Source organism: Columba livia, chromosome 1 (genome assembly GCF_036013475.1).
Source record: "Columba livia isolate bColLiv1 breed racing homer chromosome 1, bColLiv1.pat.W.v2, whole genome shotgun sequence".
NCBI lineage: Eukaryota > Metazoa > Chordata > Aves > Columbiformes > Columbidae > Columba > Columba livia.
In genome coordinates, this window is record NC_088602.1 from 120,987,817 (window position 1) to 121,012,135 (window position 24,319).

Genomic DNA, 24,319 nt, shown 5'->3' on the forward strand with positions numbered 1-24,319 from the left:
AGGACCTGTCTGAGCTCTGTTATGATAAAAGATTGGGGCTTTGTTTTCAAAGGATATACTGTAGAAGTGATTCTTGAAAGAATTTCCTTATTTGCGTCCCTCTGGTCACCCACCTGAGTGGAGCAGAGAACAACCACTCCTCAGTACTGATATGTCATGCAGCAAATTAATCTCTGCTTTTAGGACTTTCCCTGTACATGATTTTTGCCCTCTATTGACTGGTGATCTTAGTGACAATTCCTCTGAGCAATTTCCTTCCACGACAGTGTGGTTAACATGCATAAAGATGTATTTGGCAAGAAAGGCCATGCAGCATATTGAGATTTGATTTAGAATTATAACATTTTTAATCACAAACATTCACTGGGATGATCAGGGGGAAAAATTCATGGTGTAAAGTTCACATATATTTACTTTCCAACCTGCAATTGCTTTTCCAAATGAACAGCTCTCCTTGTACTATATCAGCAAACTGTAACACAGCCTTAAACCCCCAGTGAATTAAGGGTTCAACCTTTAATATGAGCAATTTAGAGCAGAACTTCTGCGCTGATGAACCATCAAGTAAGGTTTCCTTCTCATAGCACTGAACATCATGACAAAGAAAAATACACAAAAATTAAGTGAAAATATTTAAATGAAGACATGGGTTACAAAAATATAAACCATGCCCAATCTATCACCATAAAGATTTAAAAATATGTAGATTTATCTTAATTATCTTCCACCTCTGCCAGAGTGTTTCTCTCTCCATGCAGTTTTCAGGGGAAATAACAGAGAAAAATATATAAAATTCTTGTGTTCTGATCTTTAGCTTTCTAACTTCTTATGATCAAAGAGAGCCAGGAAGCTAGCTGTTCATTACAAACAAACATTGCAGGTGAAATGAAATTCATTCACACATCCTGTTCTACAAAGCAGCTACAATTACTTTGAGCACAATTAGGGATATCATGATGCATGACATTAAAAAGCCCTGCACACTTTAAAACACACCAGGTCTTTGCCAAAGAAAATAAAAGAAAAAGAAAACAACCCAAAGAACAAAAACCCTCTCTACAGAACTCTCAGAAACATAAAACTCACCAACACTCCTCATAACTGCTAAAAAAACAAAAACCAAAATAAAATTAGCAGATTGTTAGCAAATACCAAAAGCAGAAAACAAAATAAAGGATGTTTGGCGAAATAACTTCGAGTCATCTTTTCAACAAGGCGGGTACATAACGATTACACTTGTAAGCACAAAAACACAGATTGCCAGATGCCCAAGTGTTGTTTCAGGGAAATGTTGTGGATGCACCAAGCACAGTTTTGCGAATGAAAGGAGAAAGAACTGAACTATATCTATGTAACAAAGAAATTGAGGAGATGGATCTCAGTTCTACTATACTGGCTTTTATGATAACATAGAAGAACTTGAAAGGAAAGTTATTCTTCAAATGTTGAACCTGCAGTTTTCATGGACCCAGAAAGAACAGTTCTGTAAAGCTTAGAGGAAAAGGTACTGCATAGAAATCAACTGATCAGCTCATTATTGGGTGAGGGGGGGAAAAAACAAAACCAAAAGACGTGGGAATTTAGACACTGCAGGAGTGAGGACCATTTCAGTAGCTAAGCTGACAGGTTATTTCAGAAACTAATAGTGGTATCAAAGGAACAAGACAGGTAAAGCCTAGCATATCAGTGTTTCTAGGTTTACTGTTCCCTCTAGTCCCATCCTAGCATGCTTTGTAAGTCAGGAATAATTACACCAGGCATATTTTTGCATTCATCTTTTTATCAGTACATATCTGATTAATGTTCACAGGATGCTGCTATTCAGTTCTCCACTGCCAAAACTAATTCTGCAGTTGGCAGCGCCTGGTTCTCACGTCACTCTCTCCTCCCATCAGTTCCAAATCCTACAAATCCTTTCTTTGGAAGGGCATTATCAAGGTCTCCTTTTCCCTAGCTACAACGACTCCTTGTTCCTTAAATTCTCCACACTGCAGCAAAAGGAATGCAGACCCTGACGGCATTATCTCTTGCTTGGGAGCTGGGGTGGGTGCCACGCAAGTCTCTCCCTTTAGTATATGTGGCCTTCCCAATTTTTATCCCTTCCTGCAGTTGCACTTCCAGAGAGGTCACTGGACAGTCTCTGAAGACAGGACAGTGGAGGTCAAGTATCCTGCCTGTAGAGCAGAGTAAGGCCAGGCTGGCAACCCTGATCTGTGCATAAACCTCAAGGCAGTACAGAAAAGCCTTCAGCGTTAGTCCCAGAATGGAACCCAAGTTGTTAACAAGGAATCTGCCTATCAGACACAGCTGTTCTGTACTAAAGAGAGTTCAGTAACAGGACCCTGAAGCTTTGAAAGGAGTGAAAGTCTGCTGAAAATAATAAATTGAAAGCATGATGTAGTGCATCTGAGGAGGTTCTACAGACAGTTTTTCACAGTTAGGCAGAACCTAAACTCAACATCTAAAATAGCTAAATTAAATGAACCAAGAAGTATTCATTAAAGGTTTCCCTAAAAAGACTGTTAGAAAGGGCTCATCAGTAAAACAAACAAATACGGTACTATAAAGGGGAAAAAAAAAAACCACGGAATAATCTTCACATTGTATAGTAGAACTATTGAATGAAGTGCAACAAAATCAGAGAATGGAACGGTTTTCCAAATCACTGATCATGGACTGGAATGAAAAAGCACAATAACAGATGACAACAATACTTCTACTTACTGTTTCTTTGCTTCTTCAAATTTATGCAGCTTTTTCCGCAAGCCACCTGATTTAAAGCCTTGACAATGAGCTGCTGGTGCTCCTATGGTGACTATGTCATAGTTCTGATCTGGGATGGACAAAAAGGACTTAAAATGAGAGCTTGTCATCTTTACTGTGGACAAACAATCGTGGAAAATTCAAAAACTACTCTGAAACTAATTTTTGTAGAACTTTGTGCCAGTGTTTTGAAGAACATGGAAAACCAAATTGTTTCAGAAGCCCTGGAATTCCTTCAAGTACTTTTGAGGTGAAAGAATGGGTGTTTTGGCTGCTGCTGAACCCTCCCTGCACAGCATTGGACCTTTCTCACTTCTTCCCTGGGGGGTGGGCAAGAGGTTGAGAGGGGACACAGCCAGAGCAGCTGACCCAAACTGCCCAGAGGGGTATTCCACACCACACGCCACAGCAGTAACAGCTCAGAGAGAGGAGGAGGAAGCAAGGACACTCATGGTGGTGGTGTTTATCTTTCCAAGGAACCTGTGTGGGGTCCTTGCTTTCCAGGAAGGGCCTGGACATCCACCTGCCGATGGGCAGCAGTGACGAAAATCCTCTTCGTGCTTTGCTTGCAGGAGCAGCATTTGCTTTCCCTGTTAAATTGTCATTGTCTCAGTCCACGAGCCTTCTTGCTTTCTTCTATTTTCCAGTATAAACTGGGGAATGACCTGTTAGAGAGCAGTGTAGGGGAAAGGGACCTGGGGGTTCTGGTGGACAGCAGGATGACCATGAGCCAGCACTGCGCCCTTGTGGCCAGGAAGGCCAATGGCATCCTGGGGTGTATTAGAAGGGGGGTGGTTAGTAGGTCCAGAGAGGTTCTCCTGCCCCTCTACTCTGCCCTGGTGAGACCACATCTGGAATATTGTGTCCAGTTCTGGGCCCCTCAGTTCCAGAAGGACAGGGAACTGCTGGAGAGAGTCCAGCGCAGGGCAACAAAGACGATTAAGGGAGTGGAGCATCTCCCTTATGAGGAAAAGCTGAGGGAGCTGGGTCTCTTTAGCTTGGTGAAGACTGTGGGGTGACCTCACTAACGTTTATAAATATATAAAGGGTGAGTGTCACGAGGATAGAGTCAGGCTCTTCTCGGTGACGACCAATGATAGGACAAGGGGTAATGGATTCAAACTGGAACAAATGCAGGCCCTCTGTTTCTTAATCTAGAAGACTGACAGTGAGAAAGAAGCCTTGAACACTGATCTTTACACAAAACCTGCCATTACTGGAATCCATCACATGGTTACATGGGACAAGTGTATCCATGGCTAGTGGGAATTACTGTTAAAAGGGAAAACCTAGGTTATTTATAAAGAAACAAGCTTGATATGAACAAACCAGTGTGATACTGCGTAACCGTACATGATGGTTCCAGATAAAAAATGCACAAGCTTAACAAACGCCAGTCAGAACCTTTGCTGTTCTGCTACAATCCAAAATGACTTGAAGGGATACAGCAGCTTAATCCAATATATTCTCTAGTACAAACGCTGACTTGTGTCACCTAGGGCACAGTTAATTCCAGAACCTAGTTTTGCCACCTGTAGGATAGCGATAACTATACTTACACCTCTTCTTTTGCAAAAAGATTTAGAATCTGAGGATAGAAAGTATTACAAAAATGCTAAGTAGCACTAGTGCTACAGAGCAGTAGTTTGCAGAGACTTGGCTATATGGCTGAGGACAGAAAAAGAAATGGAGAGAAAAGTAACAGAATAAGGTGAAGAAAGGGAGAAACAAACTAATACCTGATCCTCCATCATCCTGGACTCTCATTCTCTGTATATGTAAATTTGTAGGAACAAATTCCAATTTTTTATCAGCTTTCAAGCTACTGGCTTTAAATGAAGGACCTGAGAAATACAGGAGAAAAGTAAGCATAAAAACCCTCTGCTTCTGCTTATGCTAAAACATTCCAAGAGCTTCGTTCATCATTTTCTACGTGCTGAAAGTAAAGCAGAAAAAGTAAAATATATCTATCTATCTATATATATATATATATCTTTCTGTTACTGTTCATAACTGTTTTCGATTTTCTGGGTAAAATAAGAGAATGAATAAAGCAGATAAATATAGCCAGAACATAAGTAAACTCACAATAAACATTAATAAAGTAATCTAATAACAGTATTTTTTACTCATCGAACTAAAACATCCTGGGTTCCAAATTTCAGAGGAGCACTAACAATCACAGCTGAGAAGTATCATGTTATTATGAAAAAGAAATCACCTTTATACTGATGCAGGTCAGTTAGATTTTCCTGATAAGTTAAAATAATTGTTTGGTACTGAGTAACTATTTGTCGACGAAGGCTTTCCCAACAAGGAGACAGTTCTCCTAATTCTTCTAGTTCACAAACCCTAGGGAGGAAAAATAAAAAGATAAAAAATAAAAAAAAAAAAAAAAAAAGAAAGAAATAAAGAAAGAAAAAAGATAGGTGTTTAGCTCCATTTCCACTTGACCAAGAACGACTTTCACATTTTACCAATATAGCACCATCCGCAGCTGGCACATTCGCAGTTCACTCTGGTCTAAACTACTCACCAGACCGTGAATGCTTCCAAACTTATGTCCCAAAGCAGAGCTGTTGGGCTCTAACGCAAGGTAGATAGGTTCCTCACAAGCAGAATACACTGTGTGCCCCCGCAGGAGCCTCAGGTGTTGGTCAAAACCAAAGCTTCCCTCCCACCTTTCTGTTCTCAGACAATACGATGATTTGCAAATGATGGGCACTGCCATCATGTCAGGTGACTCGGGACAATGAAGTCCTTTTTGGGCCACGCCACTGAACTTTGGTGGCTCTCAAATCAGAACTGTGACAAGGGTTAGGCAGGAGATTAGCACCCATCTATTAGGTACAAGGAGTATCTGTGCTGGCCAGGTATCTACACAACAGTTTTCAAGGCCAGGCAGGAAAGGCCTAAGAAGCGTAAGCATATATAAGGGTTTGGAGAGACTAAAGATGAGTCAACAAAACCTTCATCTGAGAATCTGTACTGTCAGCAACTTGCTGCTTTTACTATTTTTGTTTCAGTGCCTCTGTGCATGATGACAGATACATTCCTTGGTAACTCAAATAAGAGCCATATCACTGCTGTATTATCATACATGCAAACCAGCCTAAACTCACCTTGCTGCATCTTCTTCTAGAAGCAGCTTCACAAATTGCCTAGGGATGTGCAGCGACAGGACACTCTCAGCCATCTGCTCCAAGATTCTCAAGTGGTTTCCATCAGTGGTTGGGAAGCGATACATTCGGCAAATGGCGCCACCAAACACTAAAGAATCAAAATAATGTTATTTTAGCATAAAGTTTGAGATGAAAGTTTAGAAAGTCTGTCCTTTTTTAAAGCAAATGGCTTCAATTCACTAACATGCTGCAACACACTGCTGTAAAGAACTGGTTTAATCAGGCAACAGTCTAGCTTTTCCAAGCATGGTCATTCTGCAATGATCATTCTTCCCATGTTATCAGGAAAAACCTCCAAATGATTTAAAATACTTGTAAGGAAATAAAATACACATTCAACTTCTAAACTACTTTCATTTTTTTAACACACTGTGCGTTTTTCTTTCATGCAATAATTTCCTGGAAAACAAATCTTTCTTCAAGAAATTTCTTCTAAAGCCACTGTTTTCCTCTGCCCCACCCCTCACCCTCCAATGATTGCTTTGGAATAGACTAGCAAATTGCATGGAAAAATTTATACTACAGTCATCTTAATGACAAAAGTTTGCTTCTGCTGTTTTTACTATACAGTTGATAAAAGAAAATAAAATATGCAGATGATAAGATCATTTATTCTTGAATGACCCTCAGAGGGCTGCTCAATCAGCAGCCTATTCCTATTCAAATGAAGCATCTGCTTAAATAAATGCCCTGGAGCCACAGACAGACAGCAAGAGATCAGCTTGTACTGATGCCTAATGCTTACTTGTTATAGGCCACAGCAGCTTACCAGATTTCAGTAGTGCATCTTTCCGTAATGAAGCATATTTGGATCTGATTCCTAAAGATTCTGTTAAACTTTCATCAACTGGCAACACAGTCTAAACAAAAACAAAAACACAAATAACAAAGAATAAAACCTCAGTGCCAGGGCAATATGCAGTGATGACCCTATTACACAAACTTGAAGGTAATATTTAACACAATGGATGGTTAAAATAAGTATTTCAAATATGTTTACCATGGGCAAAAAACATTGCAAGCTGAAATAATTCATGAGCTTAAACCCTCCAATGTAAATATTCTTATTTACTTCTACTGCACAGTTTGAAATGCTGTAAAAATTGTCATCCAGCCCATTAACTACTCCACGTTAGCACAGCTCCACATTGCTTAAAGGTACCGCACCAATATCTGGCAGATACAGGTCTGGCTGGATAGAAAGTGATACTAATCTACATTGTGACTGTGTTACACAGATAGGAGTACAATTATCAGCAGAATATTCAGAACACACGGTTTACAGAATTAAACATATGCTGAGAAAGAGCTCAGCCTTTGGGGATCAGGAAAAATCATAAACTCCAATACTGAAGTAATATATTAAGTTTTACTAAAATATTTGAAGTGAAAATTCTGGAAATTCCCAGAGCATCCCCATCACAGATTTGCTTAATGCCAACTTCCAATACACAACATGTAGTGGTCTTCCAATTGTTTGTGAAACTGTTTATCTATGCATCAAGTATACCAACACACAATATCGCAAGCTTATTCTGATGAAGGGCATGAGCTCTTGAAGCTATAGCTTAACTATATGTGAACTAACATTTTCCCCAAGACTTTTAACCCCAAACACGAGCATCAAGAGCTCTGCAAAACACCAAAACCACTTCACCACCATTAGGCTGCTCTTTACAGTATTTTGAAATTGTAAAGCAATACTAAATACCAAGTCGGACAGGAAAGCTGACAGCAGATCTCAACTTATTTCAATACTACCAATCAATCTGCATTTTTCTGAAGCTGATACAATACTCATACTCACCCTTCCATTAATTGTATCGGGTGACCTTGTCACTGGAGGCCTTTGGTCAGTTTTTTCCTCCATTTGCCATCCAATAACTGTAATGTTACCTACACGGTCACTTTCAGCCGACCTGCAACAAATACTCTGCGTTGAGATTTTTTTGGAGGTGGACCTGTTTATCAACAAGGGAACACTTATAAAAGGCTATTAATCTTCAAACTTAATGAACATTTTATATAGGAAGCTTTGCAACTTCATTTTACATATTTTTATGTTATTTCAACAGGAAAACGCTCCCCACATTCTGCAGGCATACTGTACAGACCTCCTTAAGAAAGACAACCTAAATCCATGCATGTGTTTCAATACTTCTGTAAAACCAGAAGGAGTTCAGATTTTACAATTAGCCTGGTGTAGGCAAAAGCAGCTTAAACAGGGAGCAGATACTTGGATGTATGTGCAAACATGGTTGTGCCTATGCGAACCTTTTAACTCTCAATCAGAAGCCTGCTACTTGCCAGCTGCTACTGGTAGAGCTGCAACTGCTAAATTTGGATAATACATGAACTAAACAGAAGTAGCACATCCCAAATCTTCTACTTAATAGAGAAGTCAGCCAAGGTCAGCAATTAGGAGGCTGATCTTATCTTGTGCTTCTGCAAATAGACTATTTAGATTGGGAAAACTGGGGGCCTAACATTCCAGAAAGAAAAGCTGATGCTAAACAGGAGGATTCCGAAAAAAAGCGGTCTAGGGAAGAAGGTGAAGATTCTCAATGGAGCAAAGATCCCTGAGGTAGGGGAAAATCCTGGAGATCAGGGAGATGCATGGAAACAAATGCTGGGGACCCCTGGGGACCTGGCCACTGTCAGCCGAGACAGGCTACTAACAGCTGGGCAGCCACACAGCACAAGCTGTCGCAGCTTTCTGTCCCACTTTCCCAGACCAGCAGCCATCTCCCTGCTGGGGAGGGAAACTGAGACTGTATAACACATGGCAGAGTGGGGTGTGAGTGAGAGTGACTCAGAGACAGAGAATCAAGCAGGGTAAAAGCTCTAATCTTGCTGGTTTTATATCCACACCAGTACCCAGATCTACCATAGCTGTCATTTATCCTGTCTCAGCCCATGACACACAGTAATTTTGGCAGAGACTTTATGTTGTCGTTTTAAGATAGATTCTAAATTGTTGTTTACATGTAAAAATATGCTGAGACAAAAGCACACAAGAGGACTACAAGAAAAGGTTTAAGTAGCTAAATCATTCAGTATGTTTATAGACATTGCTTGTACATCCAGGGCGTAACAAGACAATGAGAAGACATTCTCACACTTTCATAATCCAAATACACGTGATACCAAAACAAGAGAGTTTAATAGAAGTCCATTTTCAATTCAGTCATGAAAGAATAAATTTAACAGAATAACAATGTCTAACACAACCATGAAATTCTCTTGCCATCACATTCCTCCTCTTTTTCATCTCCCTCAAAACACCCTCATCTTCACACTTATGATAAATCAGACCATCTTACGCATCATCACTATCATACTTTTGGTGTCTTTTCTGACTCATTACCCTAATCCGCTGCCCCTTGTTAAATCATGTCAACCTTTTATTTGCAACACTTTGTGGAAAAGCTGAAAACCTTATGCATCTCTCAGCATTAAAAGCTTTGCCCATGTTTTGTTAGTTGTGTCTGGGCTACGAAATTTCTGTAAGTTTATCACAGCTGCTGTTTCTAGCGCTGATTTTCCTGATACCACCACCACCATCTTCCTCAGTCTCTTTGATTACACTTTTCTCCTTTAACTGACTCCCCCTTGCCTGCTCTGACAAGGATGCCTGTCCTACTTTCAGCACCTACTATTACAGCGTGCATTTACACATCAGTGCTCTCCTTCCTTAATCTCACTTTGCTTTCTTCATTCTTCCCCAACCCTCTGCTTAACTCTGTCCCACACTGGATTTCAAGAGTGTGGTTTGATTCCTACGATTAGAACCACTACCTCAAGGACTGGTGTTAGACTCACACCCTCTTTTTCATTCCCTCCTGAGTCATGTTACTTCCACAAAAGTTTCCAATACAAATTAAGCTAGAAAATTACATCAACGTTGCTGTCATGTGACTCCTCCTGCTTCTAGTGCATTATATTGATAAACACACTATTTAACAACAAATACACAATTCAGCAACAAGTAGGTGTTGAAATAGTAAATAGAGCCTAGATTTATCTAAGCCAAGGTATTCCAAACAGCTAAGATAACTCTCTGTTTCATTAGGTTTCATTCTACCCATCACAGTTTCTTTATACACCAGCACAGTTAAAAATACACAATTTCGCCACTGTCCACAGACACATACACTGAGGTAACAGGATGAAATGCACAGAAATGAAATTGTTCTTGACAATATTTTATTGATTTGTAGAACTAGAACCAATGTCTAACATTATTCATTATGTTGGAATGGTCTTGTTCTACGTGTTTTAAGTACCATGCAATATAAAATAGTTTTGCCTTAATAGTGGCCTGGAAATAAACAAACGTTTTTCATCACATCTTAAGCATGTAAGCATGCTTTCCATAATAAAGAATTAATTCCTAAATGGAGAAGAATATTACAAACCTTAGTGTTAGGTGCAACCTGTGATTCTTCTCCTGAAGAAGTTCTTTTACAGTGAACATCCCAGAACCCAACAAATACATCTGAAATAAGATCATTACCAGAATTGTAATTATTCACCTTTACAATAAGCAAAGGCTTCATTCACAGCACTAAAGCCCAAAACACAATTATTATGCACAGAAGTCTTAGAACAAAAATATAATTACATGTGGCCATACGTAACTAATTAAAAGCCTTTAAAATTTAAGAAATTGGGTAATTTCTCAAAAATCCTTTTCCTCCTGGAGGACAATAAACATTTTTCTTTCTCTAGAATTTGAGTGGAGGCACGTCAACATATACAAGGTTAGGCCCAGCAATACAGGAATACTGTAAGCAATGACTAAATGGGGCTCAGAGTGACTAGGTCAACACTTCATAGTCCCTCCCTGATCCAAACTTGGCTCCTCCTGAAAAACCTACCTCCTCTGGAAGAATTGTTTTTCCCCAGAGCCTCCCCATGAAGCACTTTCCAGAGAGGGATAGCCCTGCTGCCCCTAAGAAAGTCATGGAAAAGCAGACGTGTGCGGCCTGAACCAGTATTCTGGGCAACAGGCTAAGAAAAAGTGGCCTGAGTTGCCCCACAGATTCAAGCAGCTACATGGGAGGGCTGACATTTAAAACTTTTTCCATAAGGGAAGAAATCTTACCCCTGAACAAAGTCACTAAGGGGTCAGGGCAGGGCAATTTCTGGAATTTAGCAGCTCTGTTCAAAAAGACTTTTGGCACAGGTTAGAGGCCTTCAGGTAGGGGTGTTGGATCCTGTTTTGTATCTAGTTCAGTGAAGAGGTCCACAACATAAAAGAACAAGTGACAGAACCTCTTCATTTAAATTAGTGGTTCCCAAACTTGACAAGCCTTATTTGAGAACACTGGTGATGCTCCCCACTCTGCCAAGTCCATCTCACGGCATTTTTCCCTCCTTCCCCTGCCCATCTAGCTTTCTGTAGGATCAAGGCTGCTACTCCTTTGCTTTATTCCACAAAAGTTACTAGTTTTATCTCCTTGCCTCTCATTTCCTTGCTCCACACTGACTGGGGAGGCAACAGAAAAAAGAAAACTTACTGTTCCCTGAGATCTGTCTTTGACGTCGTACACAGAGAGTTTGATTTGTGTCATTTGATTGATAAGAGAGTCTTGGAAAAAGGCAATGCTGCTTAGAAAGATAGGATTACTTGTTCCCTGTAACCATAAAGAAAAAAGGCAAAAATTAATGCAAGGTGATATCTGTTAGGGAGAAATACTTCTTTTGTTAGCTTCAATTTTAAATCTAATCCAAGAGTACCTTACCACTCACCTCAATAATTTCGGTCTGTGCATGCTTCGTCCAAAACGCCTGAGGAGGTGTAGTTACACTCACTGCTACAAAACTATTTGGTTTTCGATCTAGCGACGGAGTTAGCAGCTCACTGCAAGCTTTAGATAAATAAATTTAGATTCAGGATCTTTTTCATACTGCTGTAAGACTCTACACATTTATAAAAGCAAATTATATACCCTGAGCCATGAAGGGCCTAATATTCATTCTACCGCCACGCTATAAAGGTAGACAACACTCACCTTTGTGCATGCAAACAATAAATGTGCAATCAGATCAGCCTGGCACCAAGCTGTAGTTTAAACTGTAATTTAAACTTCTTTTCTTCCAACACCTGCCTATCCACCCCCCTGGCACACAGCTCATTAGACCAGAGCACATGCATAGGTTTTCCTCTGGGAATCTCATGAGCATGGCTGCATTTGATTTGAAGTCACGCTCCATTAAGCCCATTACCAAATGGCATTTTGCCACCGAGAACCAACAGAAGTGCTTGAACATTGATCAAGCAGCACTGCTAGGAGAACTAGCTTGTCACTGTAAAAGGACAGTTATTTACTTCCTCTAAAATGCTATTGTGAGTTTAACTGCTGGGAAGGGACTATGGCAAGTAGCAAACAAGTACCAAAAATTTCAGTAAAGTGACTCTACACAATTACACTAAACTTCAGAGCCAAATTCTAGCTAGCTAGATACAGGTAACTACAGCGTGGTCTGACTGCTTCAGCTAGATGCAGAAAGTTAATACTAAAATTGACCTGGGCAAGCAAAATGTTCAAATGTACTCTAAGCAGCTTTGCAGTTCTATATATTTTAATTTATCTGAAAATATTTAAAGTACCTTAACAGCTCTAGTGCGTTCTTAAGATTATTACTCATAACACAAGTACATACATCTGAGAAAACGTACTCTTAAGAGCACAACCTTCCAAACATCAGTCCACTATTAAGCCAAGAAAACCATGCTGCAGTTGAAAATGCAGACTGATTTTTCTTGAAGAAAATACTTTTCACTTTTTCTTCAAGTGAAGAATTCACAAGCTTCTTGTCCAAATTTAATCATCCCAGAAATTAGGTCACTTCTTCATCTCACATTATCACTGTGCAGCAAAGACCACAAGAAAGAAGGTGTGTGTAATAGTTGGTAACTCTCAGAAAATATTCTGTCCTAAAATGGTGTTTCCAGCACATCTTCAGTTTGCTTGAAAACCTGAGCTGCTTGATATGCTGAGACTGAAGACAGCTTCACTGTATCTTCACATAAACAAAATAAGCATTTAAAAACAATATTCACGTAGTAAAGATTTAAAATTTTATAGGACAGATATTTTAATTACAGATTTCAAAAAACATGACAAAAGGAAACTGCTGGCTGCCTATCAAAACATACTGTACAGGCAGCAAGAAAACTGTACCACATCTCCATAAAAATCAAGGAAAAGTTTCAATCCTTGCTATATCAAAGGCACTTCAAAATCAACTATTAAAAAACTGCACACATAGTCAATAGCATTTATCATCAAATTTAGCATAAAAATCACTAGACCTACCTAAACTGAACTCTAAAATTGGCTCATCTGGATCCTGAATGTTTCCTGTAAATTAGAAAAATTAATACAAGATTAGCCAAACATTGCTGTCACGTGAATCCTTACCTCAAGTTGCAGTCATACAGAAAAAGAAATAAAATTTTATAGAGAAAAAAAAAACTTTTAATTCAATGAGCCATGAGTGGTATTTAGAATATAAGCTAATCTTTGGTATCTAAAAATTATTTGATAATCTCATTTGATAGAACATGTTAGAATATGTAAAACTATGCAAGATTATGTGGAATATGGGAATATAAAATACCCAACCTCAATAGAAAACAGCAGGATTAAAGCCACTGAGTGTCTGAGCCACTATTAACTCCAAATTATGGAATCAGATATGTCTCCTCTGTCATCAGTGAACAGCGAGAAGTTTGAAGTACTTGTCTCTCTCACTAATCAAAGAAAGCCTCTGGGGGCTACAATCCTAATTTTCTCACTATAAAAGTTGAAGGAGGTAATTCTCAGCTTCCTGAACTCTCTTGAAAATTTTATACAATGTCAAACAAGGAGGTTGCCTAGACTCTTCCTCGACCTTGACATTCTTGGGTTGTTTTCTCCCTCTGCTGCTTATTGTTGACCAACAAACAGAACTATATAAAATGTAGTTTAATTTATGTATTTTTCTTTCCTTCCTCCTCCAATTTTAATGTTTTTTCTATTTTAAAAATGTCAAGTTTAAGATTTTTTTTTTTTTTAAAGTATAATGCCTTTATCTTTTTCCTTCCAGATAACCAGACACATCTAAATCTTCTACCAACTAAAAGAAAAAAATTTTAATGCATGGTAGATTCTGTACATACCTGCTAGAGAAAGGCCTAGCATATCAGAAGTGACATCAATGGTGGAGGCCCGTTGCACGGTGCGGGATTTTGCCCCATGGCGGGGACTGTGTTCTCTTGCTGTCATTTTGTCATGAAGAACCCTTCTTTTCTTGCTGCTTGGCTTTACTGATGTTTCTCTTACAGAGCAGCAGAGTGCAGCGGGTTGTCTCCAGCTGCTATTCCTCTCACATTACCACGCTAAGCAATAAAGAGAGCAAAAAGATCCACCCAAATTTAAGGTCATGATCAGCTACTGTACTTTTTAAGAGCAGCAAACCTACTGCCATAAAAACGCCTCAGGTCACTCGAATAAAACCCTCAAAGCAGATCCAATGCAGAGTAACTCAGTTTGCATGTACATCTGTAGCGTTTTACTGCAAACTGTTGAAGACTGCACCACACACAAGAAAGGCTCTTCTGTCAGAGAATGGGGGTTAAGAGAGACTCGTTAACAGACCAGCTGCTCTTCTCCTTTGTCTAAGTTATTAAACCAGCCTTAATGAAGTTTCCTGGTTTTCATAATCCCCAGGGAGCACAAGTAAATTTGTCAGATGGGGCCTCTGTTTGCAGAGGTAGGACAAGGGATAAAGACGAAGGGACAATGGGTCAGCAGAATGCAGCACAAAAGGGCAGGACATGTTGTTGGTGTCAGCAGGCTGTGTCGTTCCAGGCCCTACTGCCACGAGAAAGGGATATTTATAGTTTTCCCTATAAATAAAACCTACTGGGCCAGAGCAAGGCTGAAATTATGGGATGGTGATGGAAAGAAAAAGCAAAAGGGGATGCCTATTGATGCGGCATATGGCAGTCCCTGTGCTTTTCCTTCACCCTACACTTTATTGGTCTTCAGACACCCATTACAATTGTTCTTCCCACATGACGTCTATGAAGTGAAATGTTATACTAGCAAGGAGGACACAGCCTATAGAAAATCTGCTTACTTTGTTAAATGTGATGTTTTCAGTTTGGCTGATAAATGTGAATGTTCTTTCTGTCAGCCACGTTAGCACTGTAGTTATGGAACTTTTGTATTAGTTTCATACTATTATTACAAAGTCCATTCATTTAGGAAGTGAGATTAGGAGCAAAATCTAATAAACTTGAAATGTTTATTATACAGTGAGTGACTAATTCCTCTTCAGTTGAGGAACCTAATAATTGGCAAGATGCAGTCTAATCAAATAAAACATCTAGCTTTTACCTGTGTTTTAAACAGGCATTTTAAAACTGTCTGAAGGCCTCCAAATGAACATTCAACGTGCCTAACTTAAGTCTCTAAATATAACTACTCAGCATCTCCCTCTGGAGGATTTCAAAAGAATCTCCCTCCCTCCACAGGGAACTCAGGCATTGTCTCAACTAGCACTGGTTCACTGGCTACCTGAAACTCAGATGCAAGTTAAGCATCTAAGACAACTGAATTGAACACAACCCTGGCCATCTACATGAGCTTAGGAGTGAAATTTTAAATTGGGAGCCCATTCTAGAGAGGAAGGAATTTGGGCTGGGTCCACCAGATGGGTCAGCCTATTGCTACTCAAAACTAATAGTTTGCTTCAGTGATTCAACCCAAGTTTATACAATAAGTTAAAAGCCAGTTCCAAATAGGAAAAATGTAAATTCTTGAGTGGAAGAAGCAGAAATTGAGAGCTCTGAACATCCCATCCCCAAAAGGTTTGAAACTCAGTGACAACAGACAAAACAACACTCTGCTTATAGGTATAATTTGTGATAGCCAAAAATTAAAGCAAGCAGTTTTCCAATTCATACAGAATCACAGGATAGTTGAGGTTTGAAAGGATATCTGGTGTCCATCTAATCCAACCCCCTTGCTCAAAAGCAGAGTCACCTAAAGCAAGTTGCTCAGGACTCTGTCCAGTTGGTTTTGTACAAGTGGTTAAGAGGCTAGTGAATCACCAGGCTTTCTTAAATAGTACTGAATAGCATAAAATTTGGTCAAATAAAACTTCCATCAAAAGTCTCTGCCCATTTCCAAGTATTTCCATTGTACTATTTTTTTCCTTTCTTTCAGCAAAAGGTTTTCCTTGGTTCGTTATCTATGTAATGTGAAGTTTAATGGTTTGTAAGTCCATTAAACCTACTGCCTAACGAAACAGAACACCTACAGAATGTGCTTGCAGAGATTTAGGCAGGACATCATAGCCCCTATCCTGAAATCCTACAAATACTTTGTTAGAGAATAACTAACATGTTTGCATAGGTACAGTTAAGTTAAAGAGTACAGTTGTTTTTCAGCTAAAATCTCTGTAATTGCCGACATACTTAAAAAGGGTCAATCCTTGAGAAATTAAAATAAGGTCAGGTATTTTCTTTGTTTTGAAACTATTTCTATTGAAATATTACTGAGCGTAATAACTTTCCAAGGCTTTCTAAGTTCTCAACTATTCATTTAAATTGCAACATTGATTTATCAACTACTGATACATTTTTAATTTACTTACACTAATCATACTCACAGAGGGCTCTTTTCCTCATTTGTGAAGGGATTTTCATATCATAACATCAGTTAAGTCCACATCTAAAAATTAACAAAATAATCATCATAAATAAACAAATTTTTTATACAGCATAAATCACATACAAGGGGCAGGTGTCATTCTCAGATCAACTGTAAATTTAAATTCTGATTACTAGGTGTCATGTTAAAGTCTACTGGAAATAGAACCAGCACTACTCATAGCAATAGCCAGTCAGAGCAAAAGCACAAATAAATAAGTTTATGCTGAAAAGGACTGACTTCAGGTCTGTATTTGGTGAGTGGGTAGAAGGGCTGTAAGAAACATATGTTAACATGTTTACTGAAAGGCTTGGTGCTATTAAGAAAAGGAACGTATATGGTAAGTCGAGTACGAGGCAGAATTTGTTACTACGCTTACTTTTCCATAGTTAAACTTCCAAAAATTTTCTGTTTGGAAGACTTATGATCATCACTGGCAGCAGAAAAGATCCTGTGTAAAAACACAGATGTTCAAAAGATCAGGGTGAAGGGCTCTTTCTCCATTGGGTGAAATCACTCTGTGAGGTAGGTTTCTACAAAATAAGCATGTGGGAAAATTGAATTATTTTTAAATCTACTGCAGGTTAACTGAAGGTTTGTATTTGCTAGTGGTACCACCTCACGCAAGTACACTTGCATTAATAGGATACGCCTTTTCAGATCTCCTGTGTATGCCATATTACAGTAAACGAGAGGGGAAGTCTAGTCATGGTCTTAGACCAGTTTGATTTAATCGCCAGCCCTACCAATAACCCAAGACTGCCCAAGAACACAGGTGTGAGCTCTTACCACTTATGGAAAGGGTTTTATCTCACCTAATCTGCATAGGAAGCAGGTATCTGATCTCAACTCACTGCCCAGGTTCTCTACATAGTCAATGGTGAGACATGGGCACTTCCCCAGAATGAGTCACCATTTTCCAAGGTAGGTGGGATGAATCACCCCATGAAGGTATCTCTCTCTCTCCCTCTCTAATTATAGAAAGAATTTAGATGACTACGTTAGGCCTGATGCTGCAGCTAAGCAAACTGGATCCCTCCCACACTTGTGCTAACTCAGGCAGGGATGACAGATTCACTGTATAGCCTGATAGATCCAAATGACAGGTCCTCTGATCACTCTCTTGAATTACAACTGTTTCAACTATTACAACCATATGATCATGTTTTTTATAAAAATCAGTAGAGGGAGGATTCCTACCAAATTAAGGCAGTATTAACACAGCAGAGAGTTTCTGCAATGGTACAAAAGACTAATACCACTCCTGGAGCCAGCAGTCCCAAAGGCTGCTGTAATTCAAGTCCAGGCAAACCCAGTGTTAAAGACGGCACATGCATCTAGACAGAGCCTTTGGCTTTGCCCTTGCTAATGCTGTTGACAGTTGATGCTGACAATGCATCCAGCTTTGCACTTCACGAAGTTGCTGCAAGCCCAGTTTTCAATTGTGGCTTCAAAAGAAGTGTGAGAAGCTGGTGTTGACTTCCAACACCAGTAACGGTCATTTCCATTGTGCAGAAAAGGCTTCTAAAGAAGCCTCCCTTCTGTTACGTGAATATTTATTTTGTGCTCTATTAGCACAAAAGCACATGGCCATAAGAAAAGATCTTCACCAGATGCCACTTGAGTCTTGGCTGAAGCCAGTGCCACTCTGCTCAGCTGCAGGGCTCCATGTGCTGTGGGCTCGAAACTCTCAGACATTCAGTTTCACTCTGACTGCTTACAAGTCCTCAAGCAAAAGCAATGATCATCTGTGGGCCCCCAAATCATCCCCTGATGATTACCTTGTATAAGTTAGTATTCTCCTTATGTCTGCAATTGCTTTGACAAAGCGCTTGGTCTGTTCCCTTCTTGGAAAAAAAAATACCTCCTAACAAACCAACCTGTGTCAGATGATATCAAACCTTCTTTCACTCTTACACCTACTTTTTGACACTCATTACACAACTGTAAGAAACAGGATTTTTCCAATTCACACATCAGTAAACAGGAGAAAGAGGCTACTCCAATTACAGACTAAATCAAAACCTACTTTGAGATTGCACTTTTCTATAGCCATAGAATGCCATGGGTTTATGGCATTTGATTGGGTAACAAGGCATGCCAATGCTGAAAATGCAACAGCAGTGGAAGGTTAAATGTTATTGGTACATCTACATGAAGAGAATAGTAGAGAAAGGGAGAGCGTGACAGCTTCTTTAATGCTTTAAGAAAATGGGGATGCAACCATACTAGAAGATTACCATAATCTTCAAGAGGGAGTGAAAAAGTAGTTGTGGGGTATTTACTGAAACTGAAAATTACTGCAATCAGTTTTACCACTCTCTGGACTGTAAGATCCTTACAAATTAGAGTTCCTGCTCCTGAACAATCAGTTTCCAAACATCAAGAGGGCTCCTTCAGCCAACTGCATTCTTCAGATAACATCTTAGTAAAATGTTTCTCTGCTTGAAAATGATTTAGCAAACACAAAAAGGTGGAAATGAATACTGCCTGAAACAGTAAGTATTTTTGACCTGCAAGATGGCCAAGTTTCCAGCTAACAACCTATTAACTGTGTGATTATGGACAAAATAATGAAGATGATGAAATGCCAGATAATGCTAAGTTATGACTGCTGCCTTCCATGTAAGAGCATCATCTCCAGCACAATGAGTATACAGATTTTTTTACTTTTTAAAATTTTTTTTAACTTCCAACTCTAGAAAACCTTGGCAGTGAAACAAGATTTGCGATGCTGGCGCAAGATCAATCTTCCAGCAACTCCAAATTCCAGCATCCCAACAGCTTTTTCAAAGAAGATGCAAGGAAATCTACTGACCATGTTTCAAGGTCTGAGGTGAAGTTCTGGATCAATCCTACCACTCATGGCTGCAGAGGCAGCCCAACAGCAGAACATTAACTCAAAGGACAGCAGGTCCTAGTGAAAGCCTGCTAAGATCAGCACCGACTAAGAGCTATTGTTTTTACAATCCCACAAGCACTTCACTCTTCTGTCTCATTTAATGAATATCCTGAATCTCACACAAATCACAACAACAGGAAACCCAGAGCCATGAGCCTGATACCTTGAGTCAGATTCTTCCTTCCGGCCAAATTCATGGGAGTGGCAACACAAACTACACCTCCTGCAGATCCATTCACTCTCCTTCAGTTACCTTATGATCTAGGACATCCTGCTTACCATGCCCCTTGGGAAGGCAAAAGGAAGTGGAGCCAGCACCCATTATGGACCTTTTATCTCCAACTGCAATCACTTCCCCATCAAGAACAAGTTTGGCAGGTGCTAGTCCGTCAGCTTCTCAAAGAAGCTGCGTTTCCCTCTCTCAGTCTGCCCCTGAAGTCTACATTCCCCTCACAATCTGGTTCAACATCCCCCTCTCCCACTGACTAGAAACTTGATTACCAAGGAGAAAAAACATCAAGCTTGCCCTGAAGAGTTTTCTTGTCACTCTCTGAAGCCCTCAGAATTCTGAGCAAGTCGGGGACCTCAGCAAGAACAGGGAAAAGTCTTCCAAAAAATGAAATAAACTATGGCAAGATACAATGAATACATTTGTGTAATGTGGAAATTCCCAAATGCAACCTTTAAGTGATATTTAGATAAAAGGCCATTTCAGCAGCAAAAAGTAGCGTGCTTTCTTTGCTTTCTGTCCACTCTCTCCCACTTACAGAGAAAACTGTAAATCACAAACATTCTTCTTGATCCTTCCCACTATGAATTTCAGCAAATTCAATTAATCTAAAAACCCAATTTTATCTCTCCAATACATTTGAGTACTTTTAATAGAAAACTGCAATTTAGGCCACTTGGGTTTTTTGTGCAAATTAAGTCTATATTCACAACAGAAATACAATTAGCATTCTTCTTAAAGAGATATTGTTTTAATTTCACTTGTCATCACAACACTGCTATTTCTTTAGTATTACTTCTATGAGCAGAAAAATATGCACACCCACAGGTGGAAGCGAGCATTTATAACACATAGTTGCTAACTAAAAAAGAAAAAGCACAGCACTGTTTCATTTCGCAGAACAGCTTGTATCAAGTTAAGCACAGCATAATGCCATGGAAAATAATGAGTCTTGCTATAAAGCACTTTGAAGTCCAAACCCCTCAGCCTCCTCCGTTGTTTAACCAACAGAAACTGAAACAGCTTACAAATGGTCTTTACTCCAAATTAATCTTTTCCCTCTTCACAAGAAACGTTCTGGGCACATTGTGGTGAAGTTTCCTGTGTGTGGGATGACTTTTCTCCCAGTGACCCAGGTTTCTCACACAACCTGTACAGAGATGGAAAAGCCCATCAGAACAGGGGACATATTTTTTTTGGAGGAGTTTGGCATGGTAACACATTTCTGATTTAGATGGTTCTTTGGACACACTCCTAAAGCTTGCCTCTTCTAAAGCAGTCTTTCATTGTAACCATGATGCTCACAATGCAGAAACATCATTGCTCTAACTGGAAAAAAAACAGTTTAACCTCCTCTCCGTGCTCCTCCTGTTGTAGGAAAGGGTGGAGCAGGGGAACAGAGGCAGAAAAAAACAAACAAACAAAAAACCCCAACAGTTTATGACTTGTAATAGAAATGAACTAGACCTTAACATTTGCTACAGATTTCCTATTCCTGTTGATTACACATGGATGGCAGTAAAATATCCTCCAACATACAGGCAAGGTGAGAGAGGCACCGCAGAAGACAGGGAGGGATAAAAGCACTGACACTAGATCTATAATCAAAAGTTTTGGTCAAGTTTGGATTACAATAAAAAGTCTAGGGAACTATCTGATCTATTTACCTATAATACTCACCCCACTTCACAGACTAACATAGCACTAATTAAAGCTAGTGTATTCTGGTCAAAACAACCCAGGAGTCACAGGCTACTGTCAGCACTATCCTCTGTGTGCTGAGACCTCACATTCTGTTCTGAAAACATTGGGTTACGCTGAGCTTCACCTGTGCAACGGGACTGCACTCTGGGTCACAGTCTAAACATTTATTTACTTTCCTGACACTATATTTTCCCACATGGAAGGAATGCTCCATTAGGTCATGGCCACACCAGAAAAATCTCCCAAGCACCTTTAATTTTTACATGGCATTGCTCTGCCTTCCTACGCTTACTGTTAAAACATTCATATAAATCAAAAATACATAGTAGCATCTGAGGACAACAGAAATGCATGAATTCTTTCTCTAAAATATGTGTTTTCAATAAGACATAACTAATTGACTCATTAACTGAAAGTGTGTCAAGTATTTAGAAAACTTAAAAGAAATCTTAGTGTGGGAGTAACATTCCACAAGAGTTATTACCAGGATTTAGGCAGCACAGCAAAACTGGAGTCTTATGCTTCTAACACAAATCCACTGATGCATATTTCTGCATCAACATTTGTTTTGTACTCCTGAACTGTGTTTTGTATGTGTATTTCTCATCCATATATGTGGGGTTTTTTTCTCAATGCATGCCTAGACTGTGTCTACTAGCCATGTTATTGGATGTCTTTTCAAATGAAATAATTACTTGTTTGGTTCCAGATATCTGATTCCTTTGTGCTGCTTTCATGTCTTCTTCCCAGAAAATAAAATTATTTGTTTGTTTACCTTGATCTTTCTAAATAAATGGGAGAAAGGGTTGTTGTGGGCCAAGATGCTGACCACAAGGCTCTTTCCTGGATTCCTTTCTGGAATCATGTAAACAATGGGTATGATGCTGGCAGTTCAGAAGCATAAGCATCCAACTCCACACAGGCCAACAACAGTGAACGCTTCCCACCACTGCTCCCATTTCAACGCCTTGGTGGGACAGCTGTCCCAGTGAAAGGAATCCTTTTTCATGTCAAGCCTACCCTGTGGGTTAACAGTAAGATCACCCTGTAAGATATAACAGGGGGTCTGTGCTGTCTCAATATCTTGCCAGTTTCTGAAAATATTTTCCTTGACAACTATCTAGACAGTATGCAGACCCCACTTTTCTGGTCCTGCCAAAGACTTCAGACTCATCTAGAAAATCCTGTCCACATTCTTAGGATCTGGGCCAAAGCCTCCCAATGTTAGGGTTGCTTTCTTGCCCAAGTTGTGAGAAGAAAGTATGGAGTTTCACACAGGGCTATCTACGAGACAGATAAAGGCAGATCTGAGCTGAGATGAAAGCCAAAAGGGAGCAGGGCTGGTAGGCTTGAGGATGGATGGATGGATGGATTGCTGAGCTGCTTCTCAAGAAGCAACAGGACTCAGGACTAAGCAGAGCAAAAGATATTGCTCATCACCTGTCAGCCATTAGCTATGCCTCAAGACAGACACTGAAAGAAGAAATACACCTATTTCTGAGTGGGCCTTGATCAAGATATCCTTGAAAATGTTTATACATTAAAAAATTATTCAGGAGCATCAGCACTGTGAAGGAGTAAGAGGAGACTCAGAGACAACTAAAGGGACCTGGGCGTCCTGGTGGACAGCAGGATGACCGTGAGCCAGCACTGTGCCCTTGTGGCCAAGAAGGCCAATGGCATCCTGGGGTGGATTAGAAGGGGGGTGGTTAGTAGGTCAAGAGAGGTTCTCCTGCCCCTCTACTCTGCCCTGGTGAGACCACACCTGGAATATTGTGTCCAGTTCTGGGCCCCTCAGTTCCAGAAGGACAGGGAACTGCTGGAGAGAGTCCAGCGCAGGGAAACAAAGATGATGAAGGGAGTAGAACATTTCCCTTATGAAAAAAGGCTGAGGGAGCTGGGTCTCTTTAGCTTGGAGGAGACTAAGGGGTGACCTCATTAATGTTTATAAATATGTAAAGGGTGAGTGTCAGGAGGATGGAGCCAGGCTCTTCTTGGTGACAACCAATGATAGGACAAGGGGCAATGGATACAAACTAGAACACAGGAGGTTCCACTTAAATATGAGAAGAAACTTCTTCTCAGTGAGGGTGACAGAGCACTGGAACAGGCTGCCCGGGGGGCTTGTGGAGTCTCCTTCTCTGGAGACATTCAAAACCCGCCTGGACACATTGCTGTGTAACCTCATCTCGGTGTTCCTGCTTTGGCAGGGGGATTGGACTAGATGATTTTTCGAGGTCCCTTCCAATCCCTGACATTTTGTGATTCTGTGACCGTGTTATTGGGTTGCATTGTCCAATGCAGCAGGTGCACTCCAGGTCAGTGGGTGCAGAATGTGCTACCCCAGTTCCTCCCTGCACCCCACAGCTCCCTCCCCACCCTTCACAACATGATCACAGCAGCCGCATTCTGATCATAGCCAATGAGACAGGGAAGCAGGAAGTGAAGTGACAGGGTCTGAGATACACTAATTTGTCTGAGTTTTTCTGCTATAGGCAAGGAACTGCTGCAGACAGCTCTCTTTCAGAAAAGGAAGCCACAATTTCACTTCCCAACAAAGCCAGAAAACATGAAAAAGTAATTTTTCAGAGGTCTCAGAATGTCACTATCTGCCCGTTGCAGGTCACAAGGAAGGATACTACTCTTCAGAAAAAAAAATGGTTAGGATAGTAACTTCAGAGAAACCAACATTTCTACACTTCAGTGTCAACAACAATAGCTTCATTTTAGTGACTGTGCTGATGAGAACTGTCAGCAGTAGACAGTACATCTAGAATTCAGGTAAGAAAGAAGAAATAGGAAGATGTAAGCAAGGCCCTGTGAAATAGGT

The 24,319-nt window shown here is 40.0% G+C and overlaps 1 protein-coding gene across 12 annotated transcripts in view; it reads right to left on the minus strand.

Moving 5' to 3' along the window:
• INPP4A (inositol polyphosphate-4-phosphatase type I A) overlaps nt 1-24,319 on the minus strand; it is a 134,362-nt gene that overhangs the window by 33,608 nt on the left and 76,435 nt on the right. For 4 of the 12 annotated variants that reach the window (XM_065075631.1, XM_065075618.1, XM_065075563.1 and 1 more), the window contains 12 exons: nt 16,614-16,675; nt 14,116-14,334; nt 13,271-13,315; nt 11,700-11,818; nt 11,468-11,584; nt 10,364-10,443; nt 7,753-7,864; nt 6,715-6,805; nt 5,886-6,033; nt 4,985-5,115; nt 4,503-4,607; nt 2,725-2,833 (listed from right to left, as the gene is read on the minus strand). In XM_065075631.1, the coding sequence (XP_064931703.1) occupies nt 2,725-2,833; nt 4,503-4,607; nt 4,985-5,115; nt 5,886-6,033; nt 6,715-6,805; nt 7,753-7,864; nt 10,364-10,443; nt 11,468-11,584; nt 11,700-11,818; nt 13,271-13,315; nt 14,116-14,221 (1,163 nt within the window). In that variant the 5' untranslated portion in view covers nt 14,222-14,334; nt 16,614-16,675. Of the gene's footprint in view, nt 1-1,086; nt 1,105-2,724; nt 2,834-4,502; nt 4,608-4,984; nt 5,116-5,885; nt 6,034-6,714; nt 6,806-7,752; nt 7,907-10,363; nt 10,444-11,467; nt 11,585-11,699; nt 11,819-13,270; nt 13,316-14,115; nt 14,335-16,613; nt 16,676-24,319 lie in introns of all 12 variants that reach the window. The other 8 variants (XM_065075585.1, XM_065075552.1, XM_065075570.1 and 5 more) reach the window with 3 other exon arrangements.